The 24,889-nt window shown below is 40.9% G+C and overlaps 1 protein-coding gene across 2 annotated transcripts in view; it reads left to right on the top strand.

Moving 5' to 3' along the window:
* DAPK2 (death associated protein kinase 2) overlaps nt 1-24,889 on the top strand; it is a 53,208-nt gene that overhangs the window by 11,182 nt on the left and 17,137 nt on the right. For both annotated transcript variants that reach the window (XM_086620101.1, XM_009990236.2), the window contains exons 3-4: nt 17,757-17,978; nt 24,099-24,237. In XM_086620101.1, the coding sequence (XP_086476227.1) occupies nt 17,757-17,978; nt 24,099-24,237 (361 nt within the window). The remainder of the gene's footprint in view (nt 1-17,756; nt 17,979-24,098; nt 24,238-24,889) is intronic.

The raw sequence follows: 24,889 nt of genomic DNA, 5'->3' as shown, positions 1-24,889 counted from the left end.
TTGGTTTTGATAAATGACTGTGTATGTGCAATCACCCTCTTTTGAGGGCCAATAATTTAGTTACAGTAAAACACTTCAGTTGAAGCTGTTTTGCTGCCAAATCTTATTTTTTTCACTCCCAGCTATTTAATCTTTAGAGTTGTTGAGAAGATTTATTTTAAGGGGAGACTGGGGGGTTGGTTTGTTGGGTTTTTTTGTGATTCCCTTCCCTCTCAGGAAGGCCTCCATTATTAATTTTCTGTAGCTGCTTACTTTTGAGTATTGGCTGGTCCAGAGAACATCCTGCTGAAAGTGAAAAGCTGGCAACAGTTAGCAGTAAAGAAATTCAGTGCGTGCATGCAGGGTGTAAAAGGTGTGCTTTTTTTTTTTTTAACCTAGGAGACCCTAGTATGTGCTGTAACAGTCAAACTGCTAAAATGAGAGCCTGGAAACCGAGTAGCATATTTTTGCTTTGATTCCTGAATTGGATTTGGAAATCCAGTGTCTTTTGAGATGATGAACCTCACTCTCTCCTTCAAGCTGGTGATTTTAAGCCTTTTGAATGGAGAAGTGTAATTGAAAACACCTGGTAAAGGCTGGCCCTTGCTGTTCAAACCTGCGTGAGAGGCCTCAGGCTGGTAAAGGCTTGTGTGATCACAGCAGCCCTCCATATTTCCCGGCTGCATATCATAGAAACCTGGCAGGTGCTGAGGTTATGCAGTGGAGCAGGTACACCATGGTACACATGTCGAGTGATGGGCTGGGTTTAGAGGAGACTACACTCACGCATAGAATCTGAAATTGTTGACTTTTTTAAATGGGTGTATTCTCTGCAAGAAAGATCTTTCCTAGATAAGCCAGAAGAAGGAGTAGGTGTATACATAAGCAGGTGTCATCCTCACATGACAAAGAGGTATTAAAGTCTGCTACAAAACCATGTTGTGTTTTGCAGCATTTTATGGTAATACTTCTTGTAGATGAGAAATCAAAGTATACGTGATCCTGAGGTCTGTAGGCAAAAATGTTCCATGAAAGACCTGAAGGAAATACGCAAATTGTAACAAGTAGACCTCTGCTGCTTGTTACGATTTTTCAAGGAAAGCTCTGTAGTTGTAAACTGTGAGAAGAGGGTAGCAAGATTGGATTAGGTCCCTTACTCTGGATGCCTTCAAATTGTATGCTTTACACATGCCCATGAATATAATGTCACACTGTATTTGTCAGTGTATTTTCACTTTCAGATTTTGTGAGGAGCTCTGCAGACCTCGTTTCAACTATGTGTTATATGTGGAGCATCACTGGGTTATCGTGCCTCTGTATCTCCGAGCGGTAACTACTGATTAGGGCCAGTGACAAATGCTATCTTGCTATATTAGGAGAAGAATAGCACATCAGACAGGTGCTGGTGACTGAAGCGCAAGAGTCTCTTCCAATGCTGACTGATGCACTTGGAACCTGTAGGTGCCTTTTATGAGGTCAGTATGTTTGTAACAAGCTGTTAGTTGCTGTCAGGTACAGGCAAGTAAATGGATTTGTTTATTATCATCCTGGAAACAGAAGTCACTTACAAAAAAAAGGTTTTCAAACAGCCTCTGTGAAGAGTCTGTCCTGTTCGTGTCCTGCTGACTGAGTTTGTGATTTCTTGAGAACAAAGGTAGTCAGTAATACAGGCCTAATGCTTGTTGTAGCTCAGGTTCAGTCGGAAGTTAAAACAGGATCTCACTGGCAGGCAGCACCTCTTTATCTGAAAGTCTTTGCACAGCACTTAGGAACGGAGGCTCCTATTGTATACTGCACATACTCCTTCACAGGGCTTAGCTATATCTAGTCTTGTGACGCAATTAGGCCTTTCCTGTCATGGTGCACCATTGAAGGTAGCTGCAGCGAAGGCTCTTCAGATCCAGCTGTATAAAACCCTGCACATGGCGCATTTGTGGGCTCCTCAACCACATCATTCTCAATCTCTGCTGAGCTAGAAGCAACTCAAAACAATGCTGGAAATGCAGTTGTCTCCAGTGCCAAGGCAATGGTGTGACAGAAAACCCTTTGCAGAAAGGGGGAGAGGGTTTTCCATAGCTGCAGCTGTGTGCTTTAACTAGCGGCTTAGCTGCAACATGCCCTCTATCTTTCAAATATTAATCTTAGGTTTACACCTCTGTTGCTCAACTTCTCCAAAGGGTACATCCAGGGAACAAGTCAGGCATGTGGCATTAGGGAAAAGAAGTTGCTGATGGACATAAGCCATTTGCAGGAATGTTTGTAGCAGATCACTCTAGTGGCATGCCAAAGCAAATGGAAGTGCTTCTTGAAAAATGTGAGGAAGCGAAGACTAACCTGACTTCTTGGGAATATGCAGCAGGTCAAATAACCACTGGTTCTTGTGGCAAGGAGGGTGGCAGTGAGAGATAACCAAGAATGGAAACTCTGAAATTAAGACCAAAGCAGACCTAGAGAAGGAAGAAACTGAGCTAGTGATATAGTTCCTGGGAAAGTGGCAGCAATAAAGCTCTCTGGAGAGTCTTTCAACAAAATGTCTCGGGACTTGTTGTGATTTGGGTGTGATTTGGACAAAAGGAGGTCTTGTACAAACCTGCAGGAGCGTTTTCCAGTTGTACTAGCTAACACTGATGGTGGTGGTAGGTGCACAGAGAGTGCTAGGATTTCAGAGACGTGCAGTGTAATTCATGGAAGGTTGTACCATTGAGTCATTAATCTGTTACCTAAATGTGTTGCCAGCCAGGCTGTAGAGAGCTGTTGACATTTGTGACTTCTGGGCAGTGTCACTGTTACATGGCAAGCCTGGGCTGAGGGTAGGAAGTGTCATGGAGCTTGTCTGGAAGCGTTTCATGACAGTGCCCATTGAGAAAGTGTGTTCCTGCTGGGTGGTGCGAGAATGGCACTGCAGGGTCCTGAGACAGTGTCCTGCTCGCTGCAGCTCAGCTGTCCGCAACGTGCAAGGACTTAGATCATGCTTAACAGAGGCAAACCTTGGACTGATGTTCCTGGGTAAGGAAGTCTTCCCCTTTCCTTCATGATTGTCCTTTCACTGTAGGGAAGGGGCTTTGCCTTCCTCCGCAGTGTGTGCCAGCTACCACCTGCTGTTCCAGTTTCTTGCCTGTCTCAGTGACTGGGAGCTATGTTCATCTCTAGCCTCTCCTTTCTGCAGCTTTCGTCTGGCTTTGCTATGTTTTCTGCAGAGGCAGGAAATCTTGTGTGGATACAAGATGCACAGTCTGATGAACTGATCTTCACAGCAAACCAAAACCAAATCTTTTGGTATGCATGAGAAACAGGAATAGCATTTTGTTCACTTGTTAGTTGGAAATCCTCTCTGTTGGGAAAGACAAGACAGTTTGTTGCTGTTACAGCATGGTGGCCCCCTGAGGAAGGCAGCTGGGCATATCTTTTAAATTGTAAGACCTTTTCTTCTGACGAGAAAAACAAGCAGGGCTTGCTGAAGTTGTGGAAATTACAGTGCTGAGATGGCGGTTTTCGGTGGGATCCTGTGCCTAAAAGGTCATAGAAGCCCAGGTTAATTCCTGGTTAGTGCAAAAGGTGAGCGAAATATGGGTGGATCAAGCTTAGACTGTGGAAATTAGTTTTACAGCAAGGCTGTGACATTTTTCTGCCTGTTAAGATGGTTTGTATTTCACTTTGAGGAATTTTCTGCTGTATGTGCTTAAATACCACTATCTAGTTGTTTCCTCATGTTTCTTGGGTTGTTCTTTTTATTGTTTTTGTTTTTAATAGTTACACTGATTTTGTTACCTAATCTTCTGCATCTTATTCTCTGCAGAAACATTGAAAACTGAGCGTCCAGCTCCTCTATTGCTTTCTTATTTGGAGTCTAAACTCTCAGGGATATGAATTGTTGCTATATTTTTGAGCATTGAGGTTGCTAGGTTAGTGAAATCAACATGTTACTGTAGGAAAAGTTATTCATAATACAGAAAAAAAAGTTTCTGTGGCTGGTCATTTCTCTACTGCTGCTTGAATTTACTAGAGTCTGGTGAGCAGTTGGAGAAGCAATGGTACTTGGTGTCACTGATATGCTAAATGAAAGGTCGTTTTGGTGAGCAAGTAGTTATTCTTCTTCATTTTCCCTCCTTGCCCTGAATGATCTAGTTTGGTTTTAAAGGCTTTTAGGATTTCTTGAGCTCCAAATCTTCATTCTTAAATTTTGGGGTAAGGCAAGGGAACTCGTGTATCACATGTAGTAGCTGATTTTTGTCATATGGATGAACAAAACAATATGTAATTGGTGTGATGGAAGCTTCTGGTTTTTTTCATGGTAGTAACATTCTTTCAGGCCGCTTCTGAATGATTGTATTTGTTTCTGCTTCTACACGACAGTGTTTCATGTTATGATGGGATTTTTTAAATATATGGAGTTTTGATTCACTCTCTGGACTTCAAAGGGATTGCTGGATTCTTTTCCTTTTTGAATAAAGTACTTCATTTCTTTGAATAGTTGTAGTTCAGCAAAGTCATGTTGTACATGCCCGCTCTGCTACAGAACAAAACAGGTGCATGCATTAGGTGTTTACTTTGGTTGAAGCTGTTTCCTTCTGCCTTCTGTGTTATCAGGCCAGGAAGAAATTCCAGATGATTCAGTCAATGCCTTAATGCAAAAGGTAATCACTGATTTCTGTTGATTAGTCTGAACATAGTCCAGCCTCCAGTTTCTCAGCCCCTGCTGTCCTGGGGTGGTGTTTCATGATTCCAGCCAAGCTAGATCTTTCATCAGTGGCTTATCATGCCTTCTGTAGTCCCCTCCTCTCCAGCTATAAATTCCTGCCTCATCCCTTCCTTGTGTGTGGAGGATCAGCTTTGCTCACTGGGACAGGTGAAACCCTTTTTTCAGGGTGAAGCTTAAAAGGACAGCAAATGCAACGTTTTACCCGTGTTAGTGGGACCTTGGGGCCTGGCACATAACCGCTGTTCTGACAGCGTAACTAGTAAATATTTATTTATGTAATGAAAACAAAAAGCAGAGATAACTGATGTGTTCTTTGTAGGGGAGGAACTTGGAAAGCTATGATAAAAAGTCATGTCATCCAGCTAGGTGGACTCTCCCTGGTAAACAGAGGGGTGTGATTGCAGCTAGGAAATTTACCCTTACACACATCGCACAGTATCTTCGTACCAGGAATGTTTTTCTGTCTATAGAAATTGTAGTATTGGGCTTTCTCAGACATGAACCTTTGCTCTGTTCTTAGATTAATTTGTAATTTGAATTAGTTCTTTAAATTTGGAAGAATAACCTTGCATTATTTTTTCCTACAACACACAAAGCAAGTCTTTGCTTTTGATGCAAAATGTGAGTTTAATTACTGAGCACTAACCAGCACCTCTATTGCTATTTTTTGTTACAAAAATCTTCTATGTCATGTGTTTGATGTATATTGAACAGTTTTGGCGGCCGGTACTTGGTCACCATCACTGTGATTGTAACTGCCTGTCTGGTACAGCCATTATTTTTTGATTTTTTTCATTCCTTCTAGCAGAGGTAGTGCTCAGAAAGCTCAAATTCATTAATGACTTTACTGAATATTAAGCCTAATCTCAATCTTTGCTTTGCCATTTCTGTAAAAATAAAACTATTTTTTCCACTTTACATTACAGTAGAAAGCTGATGGAAATTTGAACAGCTGAGAAAATAGACTGTATGGTATTAATTTCATGCTTCTGAAATGAAAAATGTTACTTATGAGTAAAAATGCACATAAAATAAATGTAGTGCACCTCACCACTGGACTAGCAATGATAAAGCATTGGACGAATTATTAGCATCTTATGCAGAACAGGGCTTTCAGATACTTGTCTGAAGGTCAAGTTTAATTTAGCTCACGTGACATCCATTAGTCATTGTTAAAACTCTACATCAGCGGTTTTGAACCGGAGTGAAACCCTGTTGTAATAGCTGAGCATGACGCACCCTGATGCTTTGGTGAGGAGAGACATGTAAAACCACTCAAATAGCTAGATGTGTTCTGTCTAGTGCCAGCGTGTTTGGATGGGAGTCACTGGGCTGCTTTGGGTAGCCCATTGTGCAGATTCAGTTTCACCGTTGGTGGGTGACAGTGTACCCTAAAGCCAGGACTTGTAATCTTTACTACAGAATCTACAGCTTTTGTGGGAGAGTAGTTAACCTCAGTACATGAGTTTTGTGAATCTATACTCCTCAGAAAGAGAGAATTTCCATTCATGTCTGTTTGCTGTGTAGGAAGAGTGGAGGGAACAAATAATGTAGCTTCTGTACTGTCCTGCTGCTGGAGGTGACTGTTTATTTCAATATAGTAAAGATTAAATAAGATGAGGAGATAACTTCCACTTCTTATTTTGGCAGACCAGAAGAATCCACGAAGAGCTGTGAAACGGGAGTTTCAGCAACCTTTCGTGGTTTTGGCCTTACAGATAATTTCCTAAAATCTTGATTAAAATGCGAGCATAATTTCCATCTGTTTCATACATGAGGAAGGAGAAGAATCATTTAACCATAATACTGCTATCCTTTTTCAATTTGTGTGCTCCCAGGTATATTACGTTCAGTCCACATCTGACTGGATTTGGACCTTTAAACACAAAGGTACGGTGTGCTGACCTTCTGCAGTCATATTACGTGTGCACTGGTGTTGCTCCACATAGCAGAAAGAACAGCTTATCAAATCAGCTATTCCTGCTGAGCGTGAGTCAGCTTTGACCTTCCCTAGGTCTCTGGACTCTGTTCATTACCACTTCAAAAGTTGATATTCAATCTAAAAGCTAAGTGTGATAAGTGGGGAAAATTTTTTATCCTGTGCATTTTATTCTTGAGCTTCGGATTACACAAAATGCTTGCCAGGCTATCAGGAGCTTGCTCGAATTGCTTGTGCTATATCACTGCAGACTCTGCTCCTCCAGCCTCAGGAGCTGATAAGGGCCACGTTGCTTGTCACTGTGTGATTGGGAAGTTCCCCAAAACATTTAACAGCTTCAGGAGATGCTGGTGATAATTCAGTAGGTGGCACGGTTTCTTGTGGCTCAGGACTGATGACCCAAAATGGTGTTTAAGGCATTAGTTAGCCATAGTGCAGATAACATTACTTTATTGATAGACTGTAATAATTCGTAGCATTGTTCAGAAACATTAGATTTATTAAATCTTGTTTTGAATTTCAAATGGTTTATTTGCTCCCTACTTATTCCAGTAAACTAGATCCTTCTGTGAGTCTGTATTCCTCTACTGTTCTCACCCTCTTCGGGCAGTGGACACAGCCATTGTCTTTGGGCCAGGATGTGGTGGTTACCTTTGCATGAGCTGTAAAGAGGTGTGAGTGAAAGGTGCCAGACAGTGACGTTATCAGACACAGCATATGTCCAAAGGTGCTCAGCACTTCTCTGTCATGAACATTGAAACTTAGTCTGTAAAGTCACTATATTGTAGAGTACTGTACAGTCAGTCAGTAAAACATGGGTTGTGAGTAAAAACGCCAGTGTAGTTAAAAGTGGCAGCTGATGGTTTTTTTTCCTATAAAAAATAGTGCATCTTGTTACGTTTAAAAATCAGTATATTGTTAGAGTAGTGGTATTGTGATATTTCTCTCTATAACATTAACTTGTTTGGTTAGAAGTCACCCTAACACTGTCCAGGCACTTAGTGAGCCTGAAATGAAGTCAAGTTAGTTGTTTCTCATATCATGAAAAATTTCTTCCAGTCTATACCACAGGGCTGTGGTAAGTTAGTGATATTTCTATGATAATCTTGCATGAAAGGTTCAAAGCGGAGCCATAGTGTATTGTGAATTGGATTTACTTCTGTATATTTCACACACATGGAGAATTCATCTACTTTTTAGTAGCTAAGCAAAATTCCTGTTAAATGCTCTATTGAGAAAAGTTTTAGATCATTCTGTCATAATCTCGCAGCTGCCCGGTTTAAGTAGTTCTGTGTGGTTGCTTTAGGAGAGGTAGCCACTTTGCATTTTGGTTGGGGAAGGGGGGAACAACCACAAACAACAAACAAAAAAAACAAGCCAAAACTCACTCTTTATTTGCATCTTAAACAGGAAGTACAGTGACATTTATGACAATTTCATTTTTAAAGTTCTCTCTAAAGTTGTAAGAGATGTCAGCAGAATATTTAACAGATCCAGGTTTTAGGGTTTTTTAGTTTCATTCCATAAAGTCTTACAGAAACAACAAGATACTTTCCCTGCAGTAACCTCACCATGCTAGGATTTCTGTGTTGTGTCAGCTATCATACTCTAGTTTCTTTGTAAATACTGTGCTGTTGGACATGCTGTTTATTCACAGCTTAGATTAAATTTCTGCTGTACTGAATCCTGGTTTAGTCTACCAAAATAAAAAGTCTATTAAAAAAAACAGCATACTACAAATTATTGCTGTAGTCTGTTTACAGAAGACTTCTAGTTCTTTACGACCGTGACCACAGACTTCGTACAAAAAACTTCCAGCAAAGTACTCTTATGCATATGTTTTGTGGACCTTGCATGGCCTTTGAGGCCTGTTTCATAAATGAGCTGAGAGCATACAGATGGGTTGTAGAAGAAGTTACCAACAGACTCCTGTCCTCCCTGCTGGGAAGAGCATGCCAGTGCAATTACAACTAGCAGAAGAAAAAAAGAGGGAAAGAGGGAAGAGAGTATTTAGCTTGATAAAACTACATGCAGTAGAGGAATTGCTCTAATCACTTTAATTTGAGAGGAAAACAGCTTTTTCTTGTTTTTAAGGAAGGCATTCAGCAAGAATTCTCAAGGGCTTTTCTTTGAAAGTTAGCAAAAATGCAACCATGAAAGGATAAAATTATTAGTGTAGTTTTTCCAAGAAAAAGAAATATGAGTGAAAAAGATAGAAAAATAATAAGATGCAGACTTTGTAAGCTTGAGATCACCAATTAAAACCCATCTGAATTTATTAGTGGCAAAAAGGCATGATGAACAAAACTGTTAACATAAAAACAATTGTCGTGATTGAGAACAAATGACTCTTCTTTGCTGAAACTAAACAAACCCTGGTGTCTGAGCTCTAAAGGCAGCCTCTTGAATCTAGAGAAGTCCTGCGTTGAGGTCAGCTAGACACTATTCGCTGTGATTATGTATATGAAATTAAGATTGTGCACATGATGATTGTGTAATATATTTTTAGGATTTTTACTCGCCTCTCGCTGTAGATTCAGCAATATCAAAGCAAAAGAATGCTGTAAGCTCATTCACTGGAGAAAGGACAATGTGGTGCTAACAGAAGGTGAAGCTGACTTGGCTTGTGACATAGACTGTAAGGTAACCCATTGCTGTCAGTAAACATAATTGAAATAGTTTTCAGGGTTAAAGATATCATATCGACTCAGAGCTCAGAGAATATATGACACTGGATAGGGTGTCATTTTTATTTTTTCTTGCTGTCAAGGGACCAAACATAAATTATCATCCAATTAGAGAACAAGAGCCAACAACTGGCAAACTTTAGTAAGTCTAGTAGAAATAATAAAAATACAATCTCTAAGCTGTGATTTGGCTTCCTAAGCACAGACATTTGTAAATGTAAATTATGTCAGTTTGCCTTTTTTTGGGGTAGGTTCATAATAGCAAATAAACCCTTTTAGGCTTTCATTCCCACAACGGAATGTCTTAAATGGGAAGAAAAAAGGGCAAATATAAAATTCATGATTTTATTCAAACTGTGAACACCTTATATTGTGAAGGCTCATTTTTTCAGTTTTCCTGTAAGCATCTTCCTATAGTAGGCTGTTCTTTTTTTATTATATGGTGCCTCGTGTGTCATTTGTGCCCCAAATATTACTTTTAGATATATAGAGCGTGTTTTGGGCAGTGGGGAGGGATGCTCTGAAACTAAAGCATTTACCCTACCCTCCTATAGAAAATCATCTTAAATCAGAATTGTGTGTCTGTTATTTGGTGTAAACACAAGTCAGAACCATCTAGTTCTATCAAATGGATACGGCTGCCATCTTACAGGGTATCGCTGTAAGGTAGCTGGATGAAGTGATGTGCCTGAGGAAGCCCCACTTTCTGACCCAGCTGAGCTCGGAACCCAGGGGTTTCTGTTTTCCTCAGTATGTGGAGAGGAAGCAGTTTAAATGTGAAAGTTCTCCAGTGTGTCTTTACCTTCCCAGTATCTAACATAGTTCTGAATTGCAATCAGGCTTGAGTTTTGTTGTCTTCCTGCATTGCGTGGCTTTGAGACTTCTGATGTGAGAAGTTTCCTTTGGGGCCCTTAAATTGTCCGGAATGTGATTATGCTGTTAAAACCAGCTGGCTGGTGTACTGACCATAGTTTCTTCAACTCAGCTTCAATCTTGAGACAAGTGCCCATCTGAGCAAGAACTGAAGTAGGCTAGGAAGAGCACGGTGTAACCTTGTTAAAACATAGTAAGCAACAACAAAACATGTGAGAGGGGAGAAGATCAAGGGGAATGGAAGGTCATCTCCGCTTCCCTTAAAAGCGTTTGCTTGTGTCCACTCTGGTTTAATGAACTCTTTTTTTCTAGTGCAGCAATACTAAATGTGTTGATATCAGTATCACCATGTTCATACTGCTGCAGCTTGGTGTACTTTAGATTGCTGTTTTCTTCTCAAATGAAGAGGAAACATTCACCTTTGTTTTTATTTGAATTTTCACCTCCATACACCTGCTGTAGGACAAAACCAACATAAAAAAAAGAATAATAGGTATTTATGGCACCATTCAAGTTAAAAAAACTGTGTGGAAAAAATATTACTGTGTTTTGCTCTGTGCAGTAGGCTGTGATTGCACCCCCAAAACAGCCTGGCCATATACCGCTGGCATTGCTGAGCTGGGCGGCTTCTCATTGCGAACTCCAGCCTCAAGCAAACACCTCCCGCATTGGAAACAAAAAATCCCAGCTAGATGCTTAGATCCCCAGCTGAGTTTGCAGGTGCTCTGTGAAAAGAAGGGTTAAACTATCTTGCATTCATAGTAGTCTGCATGTGCGTCTAGGCAGTTTAGAGACTGAGGTGCTGTTAGATTTTATTTTAGTTTCGTTTCTGGTCATGTATCCTTATGCAAGAGCACTTAGTGAATAAAGATATGAATGATTATAACTGCAATTCTAATAATGTCTAGAGATATGAAATTAATTTGTAGGTTCAACCGTATGCCCCCCCTTATAATTTTATTTCATTTTCGGTAGCATTACCTGTGTTTTACAGACTTTGGGAAATTAAGTACAGAAAGACTAAGATGTTGGTTTGCATCAAGTGCTAGGAATCTAATTACCATTAAAATCAGTGGGAGGTTGCTGTGTAAAATCCCTTGCAAATCAGTTCCAAAGTAAATTGTCCTGGCTCATCTAGGGAATTGAGTGTTACCTCTTGTCTGGCAGAGTGCCAGAGCACTGCCCTTTTCCAGGTTCACTTACTTTGCAAAGAACTCCTTGAAAACATATTTCAGTGTGAAGTGTGTCTGTCAGCATGTTCTAACATATTGTCTATTTCATGGGAATTTCAAGCTTTAACAACTACTAAAAAATAATAATAAAAATCCTCTATTTTAGAATTCCTTAATGAATGAAATTAAGATGAATATAGACAGAACATGAAGAAATAGCCTGAACATGCAGAAAGGGAGCATGTGTTTGTTATTTGAGGAAGAAATGGTTTGCTCTTCTCAAATGACAGGCAGAATCAGCTTCTTGACTTCTCCCCGCTCTGGCCTCAGAGCCTGACTGGAGTCAGGTAACCTGTGCTGTCATCTCAGTATTTTGTTTACATATTTTCAGTGTTTCATGACAGCTACTCAGCGATGTGGTGTTTCTGGAGTATCAGAATATTCATGTATATTCAAGTAAACCGGTGCTTACACAAACTGTTGCTTAAAGGCTCTCTTTATTCTCGTGCTTCCTGGTCATACCGTTGTTATGCATTGAGATGTTCTTGAGACATTCAAAACCTGCACTTCCATCATTCTCTCAAGTCAGATTCTGCCCCAGAGCATTATCCTCCAGAACCAATATTTAAACTTTGAAAAAAGAGCAAGAAGTTATCCTGTTATTCTGGATTGTCCAGTTTCTCTCGTCCCCCCATCCTTTCCACATCCTCCCTTGAACTGCACAACAATTAAATAAGCTGAACTTGTGCCCCTCTGAAAATAGACTCCAAAACCACACAGTAATACTGTCTCTGTGTTCTTATTCAGTGACAAATCTTCTAGATATTAGTAGCAATGCAAATAATAGGTTGTCTTCATTGCTAGGATAAATTCCTTTATTAATGATGGACAAATTTGATGTTGTACCTAATTATATTATAACTGACGTGTTGCAGCTGCTATTGTTTATACTTTTGAGCTGTTACCACAGTTGAGAACAGCCTATGTTGAATCTGTGACAAGGCTGTTGTACAGCTGTCTAAAATATTCCTGAAAGGGAACAAACTTCACTTAAAAAAAAAAATAAAAATTAAAAAATAGGAAGTGTCAGCCTCTGAGCATATCTTGTTTGTGTTGTAAATACCACTGTTTATGATCCAAGTCATCTTCATTTCAGTGATATACTAAAACCCATGAATTTTGGCAGTCATTTGACTGAAATTTGGACATCTGAGCTGTGAAAATTAGTTTCAAGTCTAAGATCAGCCACAAACTTCCCATGTGAAATTAAGTAAATGGCTTAATTTCTCAGTGCTGTCAACTCAGGTGTCAGAGAGACATACTTTCCTTGCTTCTGCTTTTTGCCTGGTCTAGGTTGCAAGTTTTTGGAGGGTGATGCTGTTTGCTCCTTACGTGTGGAATGCAAATGCATTAGGAGGTGCAGAAATGCTGTTGTCTTGGTCCTTCACTTTACAAGTTCTACAGTTAACAAGAAATCCAAAGTCTATCTGGCTGTGATTGTAGAATACCAATGAGACATCCTCTTTTTTTATAGCTGCATGGGCCTCCACACAACTATTCGTTGTATCTGGTAGAAAAGTAGAGCTCTATGTTACCCTATGCTACCTGTTGTGGCTAATCACATTGTAACTGTCTTAAGTGTCCAAGGCTAAGAAATTGTGCATTTATCTTTTTCTTTGCGTCTTGCAACCTCTTCTTCTCAGTCACAAATTGTCTCAGTAAAGACCGTTTGCAAAAGCCTGTTTTTGAGGAGTGAAGGAAATGGCATAAAGACTGGGACAGGAGCAGGTAGAGCGTGTGTTCATGGGTACACGTGCAAGGGGGAAAAGAGTAGATTACAAGGGAGCGGGTAATGTGATGAGCAATTGCCCCAGACTATGAGTATGTCAAAGGAGAAGATGGGAATTCCTATGCTGTGTTGTTGTTATTTTTGTGAGCTTTAAAGTAAACAAAAATGTACAAAATCCACAGTATTGTTGGACTTTTTAAATGCAAAAGTGATTGTGATCATTCCTGTAATCAGCAATCATAAAATATTATTTTTTCCCTGAACTTTGCCAGCCAAATTTATGTCCCCAGAGTGAATTTGAGGAAGCAAACACAGCTACATTAGTACCATGTCTCTTTACAAAGTCTGGACCAAACAAGATGTGTCTTGCAAAAAATGAACAAACAAATGCACACGAGACCCACAATGCTTTACATAAACAGCTCCTGGCACTACAGAACAAACCCTTTTAGCAGAAAGTTTAAGGCAAGTTTGGGGATTTTGTAGCAGGAATTTTATTCTAAAGTTCTCTAGGGTTTGCATGTGATGATAAAATCAGGAGGCAGAAATATGAATGAATTAATGGATTTAACAAATGGCTGCAGTCTCGATTCCATTTGTGACTCATTATTCCTAAAGGGATAAGTACACTTGTCCATGTCCCATCCCCATTCCTACTTCTCTCCTGAGACGTGTTTAGGATATGTATGAAAATGAAAAAGAAAAAGAAGTACTTCAGGTTGTCTGGCATTGTTTGAACCCTTTGAAGTGAGCCTCTGCCATGGAGCGTTAGCTTTTGAGAGCAAGCAAGCACCAAGTGACAGCCTTAATTTTTAACTTCTTTTCCTTTGTGGGTTTAAGACAGACTCCAACCAGATGTCTGTGTTAATGAAGCACTAAGTACATTATATAATTATAAGGTTCTGAATATAATTGCTGTGTGTGGTGCGTAATTTATGTTCCGACTATACTTGCATCTCTCTTTTACCAAGCCAGTGAAGGATATAGTAATACTGAAAACAGTTAACAGCTCGGTGCTTCTGCAGTGTAATCATAGGGGGCTGCCCTTAATGAGCGTTTGTGGTTCTTATGAAGAGATCCTGGCTGATAAAATCACAGTAGCTAAAGGTTAAGGTTATCTGCAAGATGAGTCTTTTCCTTGCAAGTCTGGATGTAATGCTCTAACTAAGGAAGTATCTGATACTAAATGTGTATTCTGAGACTGGACATCTGCCCATTTTTGCAGAGTGAGATCTCAGACACAACTCATTGTGGCAGGAGAGAACGGGGCTGCTCTTGGGTATGTAAAGGAGGTCACTGCCTTGTTTTGTCTGTTTGTAAAGTGGTTGGACATAAGTAGAGACTTGTGAATCTGAGGAGACAAGGGCTTGGGTAAGATAGTTCTTTTGGTGGTAGGATCTTGCATACCTGTTAGGCTTTACACGTGCCAGGCAAGGGTAGCTATTTGATTACACTGTTCTCAGAGGGCTTTCCTGCCTTATTTAGTAGTTGACTGTAGCTTCCTTGCCGTATAGCTTCCTAGAACTTTCAAATTTATTTCTGCTCCTTGATGGAAATGCAGTGAAATGTTTTGGGTGTTTTTTTTGCAAAAGTATGATTCTATCACATAGTCATTAATAAAACCTGAGCCTTTTCTGACTAAGGAATGCTTGGCAGGATATGGAGTGCACATGGTAGACTTAGTTTCTGTGTTTTTCATTCCAATTACTATGAAAAGAGCGGAGCATGGGCTTGAGCTGGGGTTCCTTGCCTCTAAATCACTGAGGTTCTGCAGATATCGCCCAACAGCCACTTCTTGCTTATGCTCCCCTTTTTGATATCTAGTTGCCAAAACAAAAGGCAGCTTCCATGAAGCAATAGTTTTAGCCAAACTGTGTTTAACTAAAGTCCTGGTCTGTCTTTACAGCTTGCCAGTTTTTCATCTCACTGTTATCGCAAGATGCATTGTACACTTAAAGAAAGCAGACTGAAGTGCATGACCTTATCCATAGGCCCAATTCTCCAGCTACCTGGTGTGCTTCCCCACCATGGAAGTGTTTGTAAGAATACATACGTGGCCTATTTGCAACTTGGATTCTGTGGTTGTCTTTTTCTTTCTCTCTGCCAAAACGGAGTTTGATAAATCTCTCTTGTAATGTGGCAGTGGAAAAATAAACAAGAAGTAACCCTCAGCTTCAGGTTTCTGGCAGAGGAGGTTTAGGGTGGTAATAAACTGTTCTTGCTACTTGAAATTGTAGATGTACTCAGTTGGGCTATGAGGTCCTTTAACTAGTGCCCCAAAAAAAGCTGTCAACTTTCCCTTCCATTCATACTCTAGTGGGTTGTGTTGCAGAGATACTGCTCCAAGACTTGTCAGCAGCAGCCTGCCAGGAGACTTATCAAACACCATCTCCAAATGCTGCTGCTAGAGTAATTTTCCTTGACAGTTCTTGCCACTACAACACTTCCCCACTAGCTCTTTGTTTTCCACCAGCTCAAATTCAGTGTCCCCTTTTATTATGTACTTTACACATCATTATGCTCAGGTCTGCACTAATAGTTATGGAGAGGTAAAAGGCATCCCTTCCCTCCAGCGTGTCGACCGCACCACACAGCTTGGTGTTGTCAGCAAACTTGCTCAGGGTGCACGGAATCCCACTGTCCGTGTCGCTGATAAAGATGTTAAACAGCACCAGCCCTAATACTGACCCTGAGGAACGCTGCTCATCACCAGTCTCCGCATTTCTAAGGTACAACACAGTTGTTCTTGTCCCTTCCAAATGCGATGAGCAAAAGGATCCTCTGAATAATCATTGTTTCATTCCACATTCATGCCTTATGTAGAATTCCTATTACTCAAATCCTGCTTTAGCTGCTGTCTACGTTTAGCCTGTATCCAGGGCTAAACAATAGCCAGCTGTTCTGTTACCCAATGACCCCTCCGCACTTGCGGAGGGGAATTGGGAACAGGAAGGAAGACTTGTGGATTGAGATAAGAACTGCGTAATAACTGATATAAAATAAAATGGAAAACAGTAATGATAACAATAATAATATATACAGACAAGTGATACACACGGTGCAGCTGCTCACTATACCTTGACCAACATCCAGTCTGTTCCTGATTAGCAATCCCAGAGCAGGAAAGTCCCGAAACTACAATTCCGGAAGAGAGTAGGCCTTGGGAGCAGAATGACAAGGGAGACCATCCAGAGACAGTGACCATTGAGGAAGAGAGAAGAAAATGAGGGAGAAAGACAGTCCCCAACAAACTTTCCAATTTATATTGAGCATGACATTACATGGTATGGAATACCCATTTGCCAATTTAGGTGTCAGATGCCCTGGTCATGCTCCCCCCAGGTTCTTGGACAGCTGTGTCGTTAGCAAAACGGAGTTGAAAAGACTTTGATCACTATAGATACCCACATACCACGGCTGACTGCAAACTAAAACAAAGGGTCTTACCAACTTTGTTCTCACTGAATTGGGTGCTGCAGTCGTTTTAAAAATGCAGCTTAGTTTAGAAATGTAGCTTCTCAGAATCATAGAACCAATTTTCTGATCAATCCCAGTGAAACCAGGACAGCTGCAGACCGCCTTTCTTAGTTTTGATAAGACATCACTCAGCTTGATTACAGTTATTTTTTCTGAAGACAACTGAGAAGGAGGGAACATCAACTCTGTGGAGAAGATGCTTTCTCTAGGTTCAAACAGTGCCTCTCAAGAGCATGATGAAGAAAGAAAAGCTCACACAAAGAAGAGCAAAGAACCCTGCTTTCCTGTTGAAAAGTCACGACTGTCTTGTCTTGAAAGGTTCCCACCACTGACATAAGGCTGCAACCTGCAGGGTTACTATTATTTGAGTTAATCATCTGACCTCCAAGTCTTTCCCTTTTAGGATATGTAAGGGGAAATATTACAGTGGAACTGGAATTTCTTACTTTAGGAACCACAGTGAGGAAAATTTTATTGGCAAATGGCAGCTACGTGCCTTTTAAACTTTAATGAAGCCACTTTACTATTTGGTCCAGTGGGAAATTCTTAGTCTTTGAAGTGCGGTGAGAAAGCGGCACTTACTCTAGTTACATTTACAGCTAAATTATCAAGTGAAGTGCAGAAATATGAATAAACCATTCTCTTATTTGAAAACTGGTTACTGTTTTCAGTACGTTTCCAAAGGGTTATCAGTCCTTTGAGTTCTTTCCTGAGAGATTATTCTGAAGGGAAATACTTGAATGCATGCATGTCCTTTCACAACATCCGGTAGTGTGTTGCAGACTTGGATGCCTTAGGCATTACCCAGTGAAGGAGTGGTAATTTGAACCTTTCGAGGCAGATCTTATTCATTTAAACATGAACTGTATTTTAGAGATTGTAACATCTGTCCTCCCTCCTTGTCAGATACTGCTTGGTTTTGCTAAATTTCAGACACAGCAGGAGGCTGCCTTGTTATGCTATAGTGACTTTAACTGCAGGATGCTGACAGTCCTCACTCTTGTACCAAGAACAAGGTTGTATGGTTAGCACAGTTGCTCAGGGTTTGCAGGACCAAACTTTGTGTATGAATGGCTTATGTGGGAAGCCGTCATTATATGAAAGCTTTAAGAGAATTTCTGTTATCTTCTTGTCCTTGCAGTGGCCAGTTTGCTATAGTGAAGAAATGTCGAGAAAAAAGCACCGGTGTGGAGTATGCTGCTAAGTTCATTAAAAAACGTCAGAGTCGGGCCAGCCGTCGCGGAGTGAGACGGGAGGAAATTGAACGGGAGGTTACTATTCTGCAGCAGATTCTGCATGCCAACATCATCAAGTTGCATGACATCTATGAGAACAAGACGGATGTGGTCCTCATCCTTGAGCTGTGAGTAAGGGGACGTCCTATCCTCGGGGGCAGGATGAGGTAAATAGGAACCGGAAAGGGCTGCAGAGGCAGCTAGAACATAGAGGAGCTGTTGTGTTCTCAGGTCCTGCAGATCTTGGCAGGAGAATTGAATGAGGTTGCTGGTAAACAGACCCCCCCAGTTCATCCATGTGCCCTGGGGATACAGGTGCACCTTAACATCAGCTGAGGCCATTGTTACTGAGCCAGGGAGTGTTGTCAACTTGAAAACAGTTTACGAACAGAGGGATTACCTCATGTCTGCCTAGTGCTGACCTGACATGAACCTTGGAGAAGTACAAATGGCCACTGAATGCTCGTTTCATATTTCTTTCTGCTTCCATCTCTTCCAATGCATGTGAAGCCTTCAAGTCCTTTACAAAATTTGCAACCATTCTCACTACTCCTGTTTTTTCCTCATTTCAAGGAGACTAGGGGAAAAGAGGGTAGGAGGGCAAGGGAAGAGGATTTTTTTAATCCCTAGACTTTGACTATCAAGGATGAATAGTAGCAGGGTGGGAGTGAAGAGCTACTCACTGTTCTCTTGTTCCACCATGTGGTGGGGCAAAACCCCTGCAATTTAGGTTCTGCTGACAAGTGAAGCTCCCAGCCAGGGGATCTGTGGACTGCTGTAGCCTCACCCCCTGCATCGTGACCCACTGGATAGTCAGACTGCTGGTTTAGGATGACTATCCTAAACTATATATTGGCTATGTAATGCAAACTGGTTTGTGCTGTTTGAGAAGAGACTTAAAACCAGCTAGAAGCAGCTTCTCCGAGCTGAGGGGACAACAACTTGTTCTGCAGAACGTGTGCATTGTCCCTGCCTGGAAAAATAAATGCACAGCCCAGGGAAGCTGGAAGAGTGGTCAGGAATCATCTTAACAAAGCCTTGGCTAAGGAGTCTTTGCTTAGTTGGAACATAAGTTTGCATTTCAGGGAGTCACCTTTGATGTTTTTGTCTGTATTTAATCTTGTTGACTGAAAGGAAGTGAGAAAACCTGACGTTTTTGCCTCCTGGCCTTGCAACCCAATACGACTCAAAATGATGTTGAGAGAGTTATTCCTGGTTATGTGACTTCGCTTATATTGGAGAGGCTGAAGTAGAGGTTTTGTGAGAAGGGACTAGTGGTATCCCAAAAGAATGAAGAGTTGCATTTGCAGAGCTAAAGCAGAACATGTAGGCCAGCTGCAGCAGTTTTCACGATTACTAGTGTGCAATATCGAGGGAGGATGATTAAAGTAACTGATCTATCAGACAGACTGAATGTTCCAAAGTGTTAGATGCTATAGGTAATTGTCATTACTTTAGGTAGATCCTATAATTCATTTCAACTTCCCCTGCTCACCCTAGGGAAGCAAATTCTTCACTGTGCAGTCAGGAAGGGACCTAAGTTGCCTCCTGCTGTTTGGCTTTCTGTTTGTAGTGCTATTTGCCAGCCATTCTGATGCATGTAAGATTTGACCTGTAGTGGCTGGGAGGTCACAGGAAGATCGCTTGTACCTCTGTGTTGCATCTGCAGCTGAATTCTGTAGGACATTTGAATATCCCCAAATTTAATAGTGTTACTGTTGATGTATAAGTTTGAGAGTCACTTCAAGAAAATTTTACAGCTGCCTAATGTCAATTATTGGGTCAAAAAGTAATTCGCCATGATAAAATTATTTCACTTTATATCTACATGTATTTGGGCAGCTCAGCCTTCTTAATCTTCACTGAGAACCAGGGGAAACCTGAATGCTGTCACGTAAAGCAGAGAGGACAATTGTGCGGTCATACTCATCAGAGCCAGGAATGGAAGGAGCTCTTCTAATAAATGGAGCTTTGTTGGTCAAGATGCATGGTCTTGGCCTAAGGGGATGAACTTTGTCATGTATGAAGCAAGACAGGCATCAGTTTAATCTTTTTTGGGCTGTGTCCTGCTCTTTTGTGGAATCAATACCACCTAGTTTGCAAAGCTCTGAGTCTTAGAAGAACTGTGCAGAAGATGACATATCCTTTATTCATTTGTGGTAGTCAAGTAAAGCTGTAAGCAAGGAGGCACCCTGAGGTCTTCTACTTGCTGCAGTTTTTAGGTAGTGAATAAATGATGCGATTTTTCTGTATGTGTGAATCAGGAAATACAGAGACACTGTGGCTGAAGTTATGTAGACCATATGTTCTCTAGGGCACCTGCCTTGACCTTGTGCGTGTAATCCAGGCAATGAGGCTTTGATTGATCCCTTCCCTGAGTGAAATGAAAGAACCGCTGGCTTTCCAGGGGAGCCAGCATTTAGGCCAGGGAGCATTACGGGAGATTAATGTGACTGCTGGTAGATGGCATATGAGTGATGATAAGCATCTGTTAATTTTTAAGTATATGTCTGTGGCCAAATGTTGGTCTCTGTAGCTGTGCACTGGAAGACAGAAAAGGAGATCGCTTTTTCTGACCAGCAGCTACTTTGTGCTAAAACAACCTCCCATTTCTTTACCTTCTGCTTTTTCCTGTCCTCACATGGTCTGATACATTTTTGTGTATCCTGTCATCAGGCCATAGCTTTTTGGAAAAGGCCATAGCACTTGGAAAAGGCTGGATGCAACAGAGTTTTGACCTGATTAAGGCCACTGCATTCAGTTGCTGTATACAAATTGAGGATGATGATAATTGCTGATAAAGATAATTAAATTCTGTCTGTAAACAGATGATCTCTCCTCCTGACACTGATATCAGTGTATCATACTCCCTGCAGTTTGTCAAAATAAGCATCACAGCACCTGGCCAATTAATTTTACTTTAAGTTATAGCGGACTTCAGCTTCAAAAGAAATGTCCCCAGTATTCTTGATTAATTGAAGAAGCTACCTTGATGTTTAGAAGAGGCTTTGGCTAAAATGTTGGCCCTCTCCCAAGCTCACTGTGCTGGCACAGGGAAGACTGTCTCTTCTTTACACAGGGGTTGGTTCTACAGGTGCCATTTCTTGTGTTCAAGAGCAGGAAGAGCATTGCCGAGTCTGCTGCTGTTGTGTGCAGGTCGGCAGGTACATGGTTTGCCCTTCCTGTGCACAGTGTTCAGGGATACGCTCTCCACAGCTCTTTGTGACCTTGCTCTTCTCTGTCTCCTGGGCCCTGCCTTGAGTCTGCTTCGCCCCAACAAAAGCAGCCTAAAGGCAGGTTTGGGTGATACGCCAGTCTCCTCTGCTGGTGAGTGTCAATGTTGTGTACGCAAAGTAAAGAGCTGTTTCCAAGAAGTAAGGCAGCACTGATGTTTGTCTTTTATTGGACTTTGAAGGAAGAGCAAAGTTGTAATTTGCTTGCTTCTTTCTTTGCCAGGGGTATAAGGTGATGTGATGAAAGCTAAAGAAATGGAACCAGAGGAAGGAATTTTTCTGTAACCTATGGTCCTTTGAGAAAGGGGCATTTGCTCTTTTACAAGTGGTGCTGCTTTAAAAACCACACTTCCCTGGATGCTCAAATGTAACTTGTAGTGCAGTTATGAGTGTTTTACTGCAAAGGAGTTGGTGCTGAATTGCTATTTTTCTGGGATTCCATAATGGCTGGCTTTTTTTTTTTTTTTTGCTAGTCTCTTCTGCCTGAGTGTTTCTCTGAGTTCAGGTGCATAATTTGGGTACGAATGATCCTGCACTAAACTGCTTACCGCTCTCTTTGTACCATTTACTCAAACTTGTTTTTAAAGCCTGAGTCTTTTTAATGAGAAATCATCACATCTCTTCTACTGAATTTTTCTTTAGATTACTCTTTTAAGATCTCTGCAGCTTAGGCTAATGTCTTAGGCTGTACCACAAGAGACTGGAGGTTAATGGAGTGTTTGTAATGTATGCTAATCTCTGACCTTCGGCAAATGAAATAGTCATGCAGTTGTTGTAAGAGGAAGTCTTTTGCTGATAAAGTAACAGAGGGACTTCAGACCCTCTGAATCTATTTTTGGTTTCCTTTTTTATTTTTTATGTTGTATTCGGTACCTTGGAGGCTGGGCTACATGGGCTGTTGGCCTGGCCTGAGGGGGAACTTTTTCATTCTTAGTCCTGATTAAAAAGTCCACCTTAAGGAACAATCACTGAGGAGATTTTACAGGGTAGAAGAGGAAGAGAGAGTAGTGTGCCTGCATGGTTAAATTGCAGAAAAGTACAAGAAATTGTCTCATTAAGGTTGGCTTCCTGAGGACAGGGCCATAGTGCCTGCCAGAGGTAATTGCTTAAGTGCAGTTTGAATAGAAGTCATGAAGGAAATGGGACTTGCCTGCTCTTTGTACACAGATTTCGCCAACAGACTACAAGGTTTTACTTACAAATTTCTTTATTGGCTTGTTGAGTCAGCTCTAATAATTTTTAAACTCACAAACAAAGGCCCCTAGACCTACTACAGTGTGGAAAGGAGACAGTGTTCCCAGGGTCCTGAAATGCACGGCGTAAAACAAAACCTGTCCAGCAAGGCTGATGGTTGTGCTGATACACTTGATATGTGCCACCTAAAAAGAAAATTGGAGACCAAGTAAGAGTCTCTCAGGTTGAGTAACTGAAATTAATAAGGAGGAGGACACGGCAGCCAGAAACAGCAGTTGCAACGTACTCCTGGGTCATGTAAGCTGATTTTTGTTTACCAGCCATTTAGTTGTTACAATTAAAGCATCAGGTGACCTGCTCAGGTGAAGTGTCCTGCCTCGTGTTGCTTAAAAGTTTCTGACTATGTGGAAACTGTGAAAAAATATCCAGTAATCAATGCTCATGTCAATAGGCCCTGTGTAAATCTCTGCCTTTGAAACAGCAAAGTATGCTGTCACCCACAGCAACAGTAGAAGCTAAGAAATAAGCTCAATGTCTTTGTGGCTTTTGACACATTCTTGTTTGCAGTTGACTTTTCTTTGCAGTTTTTGTAGCTGTTCACAATAGTTTACTCTGAAAGAGGCAGAGTGGGGAATCACCATCTTGTCACCACCAGTCTTGTGTGGGAGCCTGGGGTCGGAGGAATGATTGCACGAAAGAACCTCTGCAGTGCACAGGGTGATCTAACTTGTCTGTGAATCACGGCGCGTGGTTAACTCAAAGCATTCGAACCTGCCGGTTCTTTTGCAAGTATTTCATCAGAGAACAGGGCCAAAAGCTTGTTTTCCAAAATGACCGCTGGAGCTCTCAAGTCTTGTGCTTGCACTCTGAATAGTGAGGACAGATGGGTGGTACACCTGAGACCAAGAGCAAAAACCGCTTTGCGAGTGCCCCCAGTAGTAAATTTGACTAAGTCAACAATATCAATGACAGTGTGAACTGGAAACAATAAATGTAAGCATAATTATGAATAACAACTGCCAGCAGTGCCCAATTCAGTATCTAGATCATCCTGTTTCATAATACATAGGAAAATAGCACTGGAGCTCTCAATACAAGCACAAAAATGAAAATAGAAGTCTTACATACTAAATATGCATGGAATGTATTTCAAATTTGATGAAAACTCATAGTAACTAATAGCACTTCCTTGATGTGAGAAGACAATTTTAGACGCCTTCCAAGCTGCTACAGTTGGCTTTCTTTTTAAAAATTCAGCTCAAAACAAATGCTTTCCTATCAATTATATGAAGCAAGAATCTGTATTAGAACAGTGTAATGGCTGTTCTGGAAAGAAAAGAGGTTCTGTTGGCAGATCTTATTGCCTCATGTTTCTGATGGCAACTGATAAGCGAAGTAATTCTTTAACAGTTGTTGACTACTGCAACTTGTTCTATTTCCTCTATCTCATCCAAACCGAAAACGTTGACAAATAGCAGTTGAAGTGATTAACATCAAAGTCTACCTATTGAAATGTACATGTCTGTAGATTCATCAAACAATGTACCTCTTTTTGGTCCTTTATAATCCTTGATGCATCAAACCTTGCAGCACCCATGAGTTAGGGCAAGCTAGTCCTTAATTTACAGGGGTGAGAGCTGAAGCCAGAATGAAGTTTCAGCACACCTGGGACCAGAACGCAAAACTCTGAGTTTTTGTCTGCAAAAATGGCCTTTTTCTAACTATATGGAGGTTTTTTGCTGCTTTAGTTTTTTGTGCTCATGTTTGTTTTATGTCTTACAATGCAGTAGATAACAGGATGTTTTCTGGTGTGTTTTGCAGGGTTTCTGGAGGAGAACTTTTTGATTTCCTAGCACAGAAGGAGTCTTTGAGTGAAGAGGAAGCAACCAGATTCATCAAGCAGATTTTGGATGGTGTGAATTACCTTCACTCTAAGAAAATTGCTCACTTTGATTTAAAGGTAAAGGTGCTGATTTAGACTTACTGTTATGTTGTTCTTTAGTGACGGTCTGTACCTTCTACAATTTGTTAGGTATATATATTTGATAACATGACTAAAATAATAGGTAAGACCACTTTAAATGCCCTTCACAGTTGAGTGCTCCAAGGAAGACAATCTCCTTTATCAAGCCTGTGGTAACTTTTGGATGAGCTTATGTATTTATTGACTGAGAAAAATAAATTGTAAGTCTTCATCCTTCAGCTGTTTGCATTTGTGGTATCATCCAAGGCATGCTGTTTTAAAAAAAATAATAATAAACTAATTAGAATGATGTACAGAAGAAATGCATTTTTGGGAAGAGGAGGGCCAGGTCCAGCTACAAACAACTATTGCTGCTTCCATTCCCCACTGTGTTTAGAACTGCATGAGGAGTATGTGTCATCCAGTGCAGTTTGGTTAACAAAAAGACTTCTTGCTTCCTTAGCTGCTTAGGGCCTTGAAAGCAGCCCTACCATATCGGGTGACATCTGTAGCTTTGGTCTTTGATGATATCAGTACAACTGACCTAGACAATACACAAAAGACTGTGTCTCTTTCATTTTGATTGTGGTCTACCTAGGTGAACATGCTTCTCTGAAGCTAGGAGTCTGTTGTCCTTGGGAATGAAACT

This window comes from Tauraco erythrolophus, chromosome 14, assembly GCF_009769465.1.
Source record: "Tauraco erythrolophus isolate bTauEry1 chromosome 14, bTauEry1.pri, whole genome shotgun sequence".
Lineage (NCBI taxonomy): Eukaryota > Metazoa > Chordata > Aves > Musophagiformes > Musophagidae > Tauraco > Tauraco erythrolophus.
This window is presented reverse-complemented; position numbering and strand designations above follow the sequence as displayed.